Source organism: Pleurodeles waltl, chromosome 8 (genome assembly GCF_031143425.1).
Source record: "Pleurodeles waltl isolate 20211129_DDA chromosome 8, aPleWal1.hap1.20221129, whole genome shotgun sequence".
Classification (NCBI taxonomy): Eukaryota; Metazoa; Chordata; class Amphibia; order Caudata; family Salamandridae; genus Pleurodeles; species Pleurodeles waltl.
The window spans coordinates 398,784,207-398,796,489 of NC_090447.1; the positions used below are offsets into that span (position 1 = coordinate 398,784,207).

At 42.0% G+C, this 12,283-nt stretch overlaps 1 protein-coding gene across 2 annotated transcripts in view; it reads left to right on the top strand.

The window, feature by feature from the left end:
* The window catches only part of LOC138249981 (inosine-uridine preferring nucleoside hydrolase-like), a 169,863-nt gene that overhangs the window by 66,336 nt on the left and 91,244 nt on the right, over positions 1-12,283 (top strand). For both annotated transcript variants that reach the window (XM_069204264.1, XM_069204265.1), the window contains one exon: positions 10,145-10,334. In XM_069204264.1, coding sequence (XP_069060365.1) covers positions 10,145-10,334 — 190 coding nt within the window. The remainder of the gene's footprint in view (positions 1-10,144; positions 10,335-12,283) is intronic.

The window sequence follows — 12,283 nt, forward strand, 5'->3', positions numbered from 1 at the left end:
TCGGTGATGGTGCCTCTGCTGGTTGACGCGCTCCTGTTGTATCTCAGTGCATAGTTCCCCAATGACCTGTGTCAACTCCTTGGTGCTTTCAGCAACTTTTTGCTGTCCCTCAATCAGGGTCTCCAAGTGCTGATTTTGTAACCCCATATTGCTATTGTGAGACAAAAACTGTGCAGTGACTTCAAATGTTTGCATTGCAGGCGCGGCACCTTCAGCATGGAAGCTTCCAGGCCGCCAAAGATTAATGGGCCCACTCCTTCTTCTGTGCCCTGTCTGCTTGCATCGTGGCGCCTCCTGAGGGGAAAGGCTAACACTGGCGCTGGTGCAGGGACTGCTGTCTTCCTGTAGGACTCGCCTCTGGTGGTGGTGTGGGTTTGTGTTCTGGCATCTCATCTGAGTCCAGGTTGTACTCTGGCAGTTGTAACACCCTTGCCCTGTGTCTAGTCGGAACAATACTGTAGGACTCACTTGTATTTGAGTCTGATGTGGCTGTGTTTCTGCATCCTCCACTTTTTCAGATCCTACAGCAGAAGGAACCGAGTCATCTGCAAGGACAATGTGCAGCATGTCAGTTCTAGCATTTGTCACAGATTTCCACACTGTTGCTTTAAATGTACAATTAAATTGTGTCACCCTGAGTCGCTTGTGGTGTTTCTCTATGTGGTTGACCACTATCTTGTTATTTATGTTGTGTATTCACCTAAGGTTGTGTACTACCACTCCCATTAATGGAACTGTTGGCACTGTGTGTTGTATGTAAGATGTGACATGGACTACTTTTCATTGGGCATCAAGCTATGTTCTATTTCCCAAGGGGCATGTGTACATGCACATGTGGGGATACACATAATTACTGGCCTTACCTTTGCCAGTGCTGTGTGTCCCTGGGTGTCAATGTCAGTTACACCACTGACAGCTTCTGGCAGCAATGTGGATTCCACCAGGTCTTCCATAGGGGTGGACGGTGTGTGGATAGATGGTCCACCTCCGGTGCTCCTTGCCTCCCTAAGCCTGCTGTCCACCCTCTTCTTGGCACAAGACCGCAAGTCGTACCATCGCTTGTGTATCTCCTCCACAAAGCGCTGCGCAACACCCACTGTGCATATTTGTGTCTGATGTCAGACCAGAGTTTCCGCTTCTTACTCTCAGTTACTTGGAGTGAGGTCTTTCCAACGAGTCTATCATGGTTCCCAACAACCTCCTCAATGAGCACCTCCAATTCTTTCTCACTGAATTTCAGCTTCCTCTTCCTGTCTCCCTTCTTCTTCCCATTGCCAGCATTGGCCATGTTGCAGTTTGATCCTAGCTTCCTCACAATTCTGACTCCCTGGTGCTGGGCTGTGTCTCTCTCACTGCTCCTATGGGTGTGGCATCTGGAAACAGCATGGGCTGACTCACGTCCTGGTTGTGATGTCATCAGGCTATTCCGGTTTGCCGTTTTCGCTATTTGCAATTTTGAGTTACTGAATCACAAATGTTTTTATGATTCGGTATTTGCTTCTTGCAAATAGCGTTTGCGAATTTTAGGAAATCGCTATTTGCGATTTGCAAATTTGATACATCACGTTTTGCATTTCAAAAATTGCGATTTCTTAAAATTTGCAATGTGGAAATCGCAACCTGGAATCTTGATACATCTGGCCCAAAGTGAGATATAATGCCCTGTTGAACATTAGCGCTCTGAAGGGGCATTTTTTTCCTAAATATAAAATACCCATGATTCATGCTGAAACACCCTGGCATTCATTCTCTCTCTCTCTCTCCTCTCTCTCTCTCTCTCTCTCCTCTCTCTCTCTCCTCTCTCTCTCTCCTCTCTCTCTCTCTCTCCTCTCTCTCCAGCCGCTAATAAGAAATCGGCAAATATTCATATTTTTAAAATCAGAGACTTTTTGTATCAGGACAAAGTGAAGTCGGTGGTAGAGATCTGTTCTCACATCATCACACAGGAAACATCTCTCCCTTTCTCTTCCACACAGATGGTTTCTGCCCGGAATAGTCTCCCATTTTATGATGATTACTGCTTGGCTGTGAAGGCTGGGAAACAATGTGAATGATTCCCTTAGCTTCTGGTATAGGGAGCTTCGACCGGATAGCTCTAGAGTTGTCTCAAATATTCTAACAAGATGGCGGGAACATACAGAGGTAGAGATTGATGGTGAGACTTGGTCAAAGTACTTTTGGAGTAAAGTTGCTGAGAGGTGCAAACTTCCACAGAATGATGTTTTTTGTAATGAGTGGATGCTTTTTATACTCCAGAGACGCTTAACAAAATGTTTTGCACAGCTACCAGAAAGTGTCCTAGATGTAGGGGAGTGGATATTGGGGCCACATGTTTAGGACATGTAAAGCCATCTCCAAATATTAGTCTCAGATTTTTGAGTATATTTCACTTAAGGTTGGATGCAAGGTTAAACCTCTACCCTGTATTGTTTTGTTTGGCCTCACTGTCCCCTCACAGTTTGGGAAACAGTGTGCTCAGTTTATTTTTATTTCCACCTTGGTAGCTAGTTCCATAATTACCAGCCCCTGGATGTCCCCATTGTGAATCCACGTTTGAGGAATGGTTGAAGAAGGGGAGGAAAACCAGTACAAGGTAATACTGGTATTTTGCCTGCATGACCAATATACAGTGTTATAAAAAGATCTTAGGACACTCTCTCGTATTGCTCCTGTACAGACACGTTATTTCGCGGCTGGCTTTCTGTCAACAACTAGATAGTCAGACTATAAAATGTACTGTATGGCATTTGCACTGCCACTTTCCAGCTCCGATATCTGGCGTGATGGAAAGGGAGACTGCACTTTATTTGTTTATGCACAGTCATCCTGTATCAGCAGTTATTGGCGAATGTGATGCCCTTCCAGCTCTGCCTTCCTGTAGCATGTAACTTCAGTATTGTTATTATTAATTTTTACTGTCATTTCTTGTAATGGCAATTACGTTTCCGTATTTTTGTTTGTTTATTTTTAGTTTTGCTCATGCCCCGTCAGCAAAACATTCCGAGTTCGAGGAGTCGAGCTCTCAGCAGTTGCCGACTGACTCTCGACTTGGATGCTTGTGCTGCTCATGCTGTCGTGGGTTTTTCTTCTACAATAAATTCTTCAGAAAATCTCATCATCGCATTGGACTTCTTTATCTTTATTCCAGCACCCTTTAATGCTCCTACATTTTATAGTACCGGGAGTGGGGTGTTTTTGGAGCATTTTGGAAGACGAGCAATTTTTATTGAGGACCCACCGACCCCAACCTTCGTCTTGTACGGGCAGGCAGTAGAAGCGAGGTTGTCGCGTGAATAAGCCAATTTTCTCTTGCTGCAAGCCCGTGTGATTCATAGTGACTTTAAATTTTTGGGCCTTAAACCCGTAGCGACACGCGGCAGCTTTGGACATAAACTGTTGGGCGCGCGCTGTCGTATTCTTCTAAGCGAATTCCAGGAGCCATTCTTCACTCGCGCTTTGGAACTCTTATTTGAAGACTCACAGGAAGGCTGCTGGTGCTGACGTATAAGGGACACTCAAACTGGGCTGCACATCACAGAGGTTGACGTAGGGAGCGTCACTACTCGTCACGGAGGTTGACGCAGGGAGCGTCGATGGTTGCCTAGGTGATTTATGCTGCGTGGTGTGAAACAATGCGTCACATTGGCTGACGCTCCTCAGGTGACATTTTCTGTTGCTTAGTAACCACTACGCTACGCAAATTATTACCTTGTCATCGCACCGTCCAGGCAACGTTTTGTCTACAATTGTTTTCAAGATACCAGTTCCGGCCTGACTTGAAACGCGCGGTGAGCGCTTAGTTTATTTTTCTCGCTTCAATTATTACTGTTTTTTTAACTGTTCAATAAAACCTTGCATAGTGCTTCCTCTTCGCATTCCAAACGGGTTATTTGCACAAAAGAAGAAAAGAAAAAAAGGAAAAACAAAAAAAAAAAGAAAAAAATATATATAAACATATGATTTCTCCAAAGAACAGCGCCCAAAGAACAGCGCACTAGAGACTAAATCGACGTGGGAACTGTTAAATATTGAACTGTTAATAGTCATTGGCACTTTATAGACGCGGTCAAAGGACAAAATAATACTGTTTTCCATACTGTTCGAGTCTGGCAAGACCGTCGTTCAGGACATCTCAGCACTGTCATAATCTTGAACTGCCTTTCACACGTTGCCATTTTTTTTAGTTGGTACTTTACATACTTAATTTCAACCATGGCATCTTCTCAAGGTGTTGTTCAGCCACCTCCCTTTTTATAAAAAAATGGGAAACCTGAATTGAAATGGTCTGAATGGCTGAGGATTTTTCAGAATTATCTCACAGCTATTGATGCCATTGAATTCTCGCCAGCGAGGAAAATGGCTTTATTATTCAATCACTTGGGGGTGGCGGGTCAATGAGTCTTTGACAATTTTCCACCCGTATCTGCGCCCTCTGTCGATAGTGCTGGTTGAAATGTATTTGAGGAGGGGAAAGCAAGAATGATATGAGAGTATACTGACGAATCAAGTGTGCTACTAGAGAGATTCAATTTCGCCATGTGTAAGCAGTCTGCTGACGAGTCAGTGGAAGAATATGTTGCAATGTCACGAGTGTTAGCTTCTAAGTGTGACTTTGGTGCAAATGTAGACGTATATATAAGAAACTATTGATATCACTAAAAGCATTGAAAGATCCATCGTTTCTTCTAAAATGTTCTCTAACCATAATTCTCAGGTGGCAGTCAGCTGTGTCTCAGAAGAAGATTCTGTTTGTACTATCAGTGACAGATCACAAAGGAACAGGAGAAATCCAGGTCAGAGTACCGGCACCGCTGTTTGCTACAGATGTGGTTCTTATAATCACATTGGAAACTGCCCATCGTGCCCTGCTTTAAACAAGAAATGTTTGAAGTGTCGCAAGATGGGTCACTTCCAAAAAATGTGCAGGTCAACTAAATTCAAGTCAGGTGGGTGCAGCAATGTATCCAAAGTGTGTATTAGTAATATATACACCAAAGAAGCCGATGAGGATATTTCTGAGTGTACTGGAAGACTTTCCAATGTAGTTTTGACTGTAGACATACACAAAGAAATGAACCCCAAAGTACAGTACATTAAGGGACCCATATGTGAAGCAAGCATAGACGGGAAGTTACCTAATGTTATGGCTGATTCAGGAGCTCCAGTGACCATAATAGCTGATAAAACTTACTTTTCATTATGGCCACAGTCTAATGGTTTGGAATGTCCTGATATCAATCCTAATGCTTTTGATGAGCAAGATATAGACTTGTTGGGTTATTTCTGGTCAGATTTGACAATTTTAGGAAAATGTGTGCACACTAAAATATATGTTACTGTCAAAGGGAGGAATATCGTAGGTTGGAGGGATTTGGCCAAACTAGGTAATGTTTTGCGTCCTGGCCATGACACACCCATTGCACTAGCAAATGCACAAACTCAGGGCAGCTCCATTATGGCAGTAACATCTTCGAGTCAGTCCTTGAAGATTTGAAAATCCAATTTCCGAAGGTATTTCTTGACAAAGTTGATAGAGTTAGAGGTTTTGAACACTGCATTAAGCTCAAACAAGGAGCATTGCCCGTTGTACACAAGGTTAGACTGGTACCTTTGAGCATCAGACATAACTTGAAAGAACTACTGGATAGATTGATTGCAGAAGGTACAATTGCTCCTACTGATTCTTCATAATGGGTCTCACTCATTGTTCTTACCAAGAAGAGATCGGGGGATTTGAGGTTATGTGTGGACTTAAGATCACTTAACAAAAACATACTGATCGATTGCCATCCCCTTCCTCACATACAGGAGTTGATCACGAACATAGGTAACTCTAAGTGTTTCTCCACTATTGACTTACACTCAGCATACCATCAGATACCTTTAAGTGAGAGGTCCAAAACACTTACCACCTTTGTAACTCCTTTTGGGGCATATAAATATTGCAGGCTTCCATTCGGGTTAGCTTCTGCGGCTAGTGTGTTCCAAAAAATGATGGACACTTTGTTTAGTGGTTTGGATAACGTTGTAGCTTTTCAAGATGATATTTTGTTTCACACGGTTTCTCCAGAGGAGCATATCACGCTTTTGGACAAAGTTTTTAGCATTTTACAATCACATGGCATGACGGTTAAGGCGGAAAAGTGCAAGATCACGGTTGATCAGGTGGAATATCTTGGTCATACGAAAACCAAAATTCTGTAATTTGGAAGCTACTAAAGACGCTCCTGCCCCTTCAGATAAGGACGCACTACATTCATTTTTGGGACTGTGCGAGTATTATGCATGTTTTGTGCCTGGATATGCCTTAATAGTCCAACCTTTGAGACTTATGCTCAAGAAGGGTCAAACGTTTATCTGGAATGAAGAGATTGAGGTAAAATTTGGTGTTATCTGCACCTTCACTTAAACCTTTTGTCCCTTTAGGAGAATCATTTATAGCTGTTGATGCTAGTTTAAAGGGTTCAGGTGCTGGGTTTGGACAGTTAGTTGGTGAGAAAGAAAACACTCTAGCATTTGCTTCTAGATCTCTTTCAGAAGCAGAGAGTAATTACATCACTATAGAAAGAGAAGCTTTAGCTTGTGCGTGGGCTGTAGAAAAATTCAAGACTTACATATGGGGAAGGAAATGCAATGTGTTCACTGACCACAAACCGTTGGTGTACCTTCTTAGTGGTAATGGTCTAGGAAAGGCTTCTGCTCGTTTGGTACGAATTTTATCTACACTACAGGAATACAATTTGAGTGGTTAACACATTCAGGGGGGAAAGAATATTCAAGCCGATTGTTTGTCCCGTATACCACTACAGTTTTCCTATGGGGAAACGGAGAGTCAGGAGAATGAGGGTGTGGTTGGTTTAGTTGATGCTGTCTCGGCTTGTGATGGCAGAATCACTGTAGATGAATGGAAAACAGCCATGGTAAATGACAAAGTGTTGTCTCGCGTGTCCTATTTCGTCAACAATGGTTGGCCTTCAGAGAAGACATTAGATAGTGAAACGAGATCCTACAAACAAGTGGCGGGGAAGTTATCATCTGAAAATGATGTTTGTATGAGGGGTGATTTGTTTATTCCTCCTAACAGTCTTCGCAATAAAATTGTGAAAATTGCCCATCTTGGACATTTGGGGATTTCGGCTACTGTGAAAAAACTGAAAGCTTCATATTGGTGGCCTGGCTTAAACGAGCAGGTTACACATTTTGTTGAAAATTTTAATCTTTGTGTTGTCTCTTACAAACACTGGAAGAATCACACCAAACCTTTACATCCGGTTCCTTTTCCTAGTAAAGCTTGGGACAACTTAGCCATTGATTTTTCAGGTCCATTTTACATTTTACCTAGAGAAATTAGGTTCTTAATTGTGCTAGTTGACTATTTCTCTAAGTGGATATACTATTCATTTGTTGAATCTGCGGACTCTGAATCTGTTATAGCATTTTTGGAGAGACTATTCCATTTGGAAGGTTCACCAACATCTATAACAACTGAAAATGGAGTACATTTTACGTCCCACAAGATGGGAACTTTTCTCGGGAAATATGGCATTAAGCACTTTCAGGTTGCACTGTACAGTCCTACATCTAATGGTTTGGTGGAAAGGGCCAACCGCATTCTAAAAGAAGGGATACAGACAGCCATTGCTATGAACGTAAATGTTGTGCATTTTATTCAAGAAAAATGTGGGCGTATCATACCACACCTCATTCTACCACGGAATTGACCCCTTTCTCACTGCTTAGGGGAAGGGAAGCTGTCACTAATTTGACTCCTTCGTGGCTCCTGCAGAACAGGAAATGCAAGAAGGAAAGAAATGGTTTAATAGATTTGGACAAATTAAGAAACAGTGTCAGAAAAACAATCCATACAAAAGAAAAATTATGATATCAGAAATAGAGTCAGAGAGAATGTTGTCACTGTCCATGATTTTGTTTTAATCAAAAAACCGCAAAAGGTCATGAAAGGAGAGTCCAAGTTTTTTTTACCAGTAAAAGTTATTAAAGCGAATAAAAATTTGCTTTTGCTAGATGGTAAAGCATGATGGAATAGGAATAGTGTTGTTCTGATATCTACCGAACAAGCTGAGATCTTTGCTAAGGTATATTATGGGCGAGGTAGTCCATTATCTCCACCTAGTTCGGATTCTATTGATTTTTCCATTGATGTTAGTAATGTACCATCTGAATGAGTTGTCACGTCGACACCTTCAGAGAACACTAAAATCATCCCACCTGACATGTCTGACCCAGACATCAATTCTTGTAGAATGAGGGACAAGGAGGTACGAACAAAGTCGAATCGTACTGTTAAATTGTCTTCTAAATTTAGTGATTACTTGATTAAATGATTTCCTCTCGTTGTTAGGGGGGGAAGGTGATGTAGCATGTAACTTCAGTATTGTTATTGTTAATTTTTACTGTCATTTCTTGTAATGGAAATTACATTTCCGTATTTGTGTTTGTTTATTTTTAGTTTTGCTTGTGCCCCGTCATCGTCAGCAAAACATTCCGAGTTCGAGGAGTCGAGCTCTCGGCAGTTGCCGACTGACTTTCGACTTGGATGCTTGTACTGCTCATGCTGTTGTGGGTTTTTCTTCTACAATAAATTCTTCCGAAAATCTCATCATCGCATCGGACTTCTTTATCTTTATTCCAACACCCTTTCATGTTCCTACACTTCCCATGGCCTCTAATGGGCAATTTGATTGTCCATATATGTACTGTATTTTGCCTTGTCGCGTTATTATGTGATATATTTTCTCGACCAGTTTCTGCTTTATAGCGCTCAATTGGAGGCAATGTGCTCAGTTTAGTATTGCCGCTTTATTGATTGCCGGTTACATTCCTGTACTGTCCCTGCATTGTCACTCTGTTGTTTTACACACTCTGTGACTTTCTCTTTTGTTTGGAAAATTTGAGGAAATCTGTATTACATTTGCACTGCCACTTTATACATTTGCCTGAAAACAGATAATATTAGATTAAGACAAGATGTGGTTTTAAGTGCAAAGGTATGTCATTCGTTTCTTGAGTCAGTGGAAATGGACTGTGCTGGGATAATTGTTTGTGCTGTACTCCAAGCAATCAATAAAAAATGTAAAAAGTAGCCTAATAATCTAGAGCTTTGATTCTTAACCTGTGGTCAGGGGAACCCTAGGGGTTCGCAACACCTACTCGGGGGGGGGGGTCTGAAAGTGCTTAGAAAATGTGATAATCTTAACGGTTTAATAAAGTGAATGTAAATAAAAAAGCACTGCTTGAACTGAACAATGTAAAAAGTTCTATAAATGTGAAGAAATTTGAGGCAAAAAATTAAGTTGGTATCCTCAGACTGATTTGTGGAGTAGTGAAAGTGCATCAAACAGAATATAGTATGGACGACGGGTAGCCTCAATTCAAAGTAGAAAAGCCCGAACTTTCCCAGTTAAATTACAATTTTGAGTTTTAGTGTTTGAGAGGTAAATAAAATATTTTATCATGTGTGCATTTGTTTGATGAATTCTTGTTTCTGTATTTTTGTGTCTTGCTTTGCAATACAAATCATGGAAATTACTTAGGCCGGGGTCCCCTGACTTCCAGAGATGACTAAATTGGAGTCCACCAAAGTTAGGATGTGGAGCAAGTCTGTCTGCTTGAGCTGATGAGCAGGACTTATGCCTAGGGTTGAAATCTCTGCATCTCTTCTGTACAAGTGGGGCTGTTGGCCGACAAAAGCGCAAGTGCTCCAACGCTGAGGATAGTTAACTACCACAGTTGAACTCCTGAGGCTAAAACTTTAAGCATACTCTGTGACTCGACTGAGCTGTCATAACCTCAAAGTGACTAGGGCCACAGTTTATTGCAACTAGGTACATGCAACACACAAAGTCCTTTCAACATATGCTTTCTTCCGTTCCTATCTTATAGAGAAATTACTTTTTGCACTGTATAAGACTGATACATGACACAGTTTCTAACAAATATCTGCCAAGAAAGTGGTAAGCGCACATGTACAATCTAGAATATATATGTGTTAGACTATGAGTTGGAGATTCAAATATGTTCATGAATCAGCCCCTAGGAGATCATCTGTGAATTGCTGCTAATATCACAAAGTCGTGGCTGTTGCATCTTTAATAGACTTACAGTTTTTTTTGTCATTTCTTAGATCTACTATGGCCAAGAAGTTGCTTCTGGTTGATGTTGATTGTGGGTTGGATGATGCCCAGGCCCTCATGATAGCCCTGGCAGAGCCCACTGTGGAAATCTTGGGGATTACGTGCTGCTTCGGAAACACAACTGTTGAGAATGTGTGCAGAAACGTACTGCACGTCTTAGACGTCTGTGAAAGGACTAAGGTAAGCGGAATTAAGGAATTGAAGGGTTGAGCATCTGAAGAAGGCCAAGGGCCATGCATAGCAGTGAATCTGCATGGCACTAATGTGTCCGCTTGAGAGGAACAAAAAAAGTAGAGGCACAAAAAAACAGTGGCGTTGCTGTATTAAGACCATTATGGGAAGCTCCTTACACGTCAACATAAGAGGCTGCACACAGACACCACACTGCGTCAAAATCATCATTTTGCAATTAGAGGCCAAGTTGCCAAAGGAAAACTGTCGTTGTGTCAAGTGCTCTGTAAATCCTTTCACCGTAACTGAGTAAAACAGAGTGAAAAAGAAGACTGTGGTAAAACACAAGGGAACCATTTTTAAAGAAGCACATTTTGTGATAACCTCTTTATAAACTGTAAAAGCCAAATATTTAAAATATGGTGTATTTGAGCCTTTAATCAGGAAATGGTTGATAAAGACTAACAAACAGGAAATAGAACCTAAAATCAACAATAGAGAAGGACGGAAACATTACTTAGTTATTTTTTATAAGCCCCCTTGGAATCTTTCAAACTGTTTGCTCAATTGAATTACTAGTGATGGCAGCACTAATAATTTTGAAGTTACTCCTCAAATGACATGTATGGGGGCGAAAAAATCAAGTGAAGAGGCAATTTCAGCCACAGCACACTTAGAGAACTTTTACCTTTTCGCCTGTACATGTGTTTAGGTGTGCATGATGCCTGGGTGACTAGGTCTTCTTGGGATGCCCTGACCTGGTACACTTCCTCACTGTGAAGTTGCAGACCCACATTGACACTTCTCGACATTTATTGGGATATTAGCTCCATGCTTCAGTTTGCAAGATCAACTTACAGAAACGGAGTGCAAAAGCAGCCAGGAAAATTCAAGGACTGAAGAGCGTAGGTACAGTGATTAATGTGCTCAGTGCTGCAGTCTCTGAGACTTCTGCAGGTCTCAGGGTTCAATTCTGACAGGACTCATTGATGGATGTAACTGACCTAGAACCTAAGGGCGTAGCAAACAGCCCAGCAAGTTGATCATAGTAGGAAAAAAGTAGGGTTGTCTCCTGAAAGCCCACAGATATTCATCTGAGATGATAGGGAATAATCTAAAAACATGGGTGTGCTAGGGCATAAGGAAGGTAAAGTGACACTCTAGTACAGGCTTCTGCGACAAGTAGGTTGTGAGCTACCAGTAGTTCTCCAGCTATCTGTAGGTAGTCCTCCTGTGTGCAGAACAGCTTACTAAATTAGAATCATTTGATTGGTAAATTACTGTATGTACACCAAGATGGAAAAATGTGTATTTGAGACGAAAACATGTGTATTGTCAGAAACCATAAGATGCTGTGTGCAGCGGCTCTTTCTCTGCACTCGTTAGCGCCCCTCTACCGCCACCACGTGTGTGCAGTATTTAAACTTGTAGTACCGAATATTGGGGGCCTCAGTTTATAAACACACGGTCTCGCAGATCTATTCCACATTGCTCATAAATAGCATGTCCCCCCTCGATGCACTGTGGAGCAAATGGGAAAAAGACCTGGGGAGGCTATAAGACAAAGCATGGGGAGAGCCCTATGGACACCCCTGGGAGGTGGCCATCTAGGGCAAAATTCAGGTTGGTCCAGCTTGAAATTCTCCACAAGGTATGCTACACAAGAACCAGGCTTTACAAAATGGGACAGACTAACAACGACCAATGCTTCAGGGCAGGTGGGCAACGAGTAACTATGGTTCATACCCTCTTGGAACGCCTGTGCATTAAGTGACACTGAGAGGTGGTACAATGCAACTTCTCCTTCGGTTTGGACTGTTCTGTAGTACTCACCCCAGGGAAACTGACTCTGAACAGGAACATGCTTCGCTGACCATGAGCGATATGAGGGTTACAGTGTGCTACTGGGGAGGGACAACGATCCAGACACGGTCTGAGCAGGTCTCTACATGCTCTAA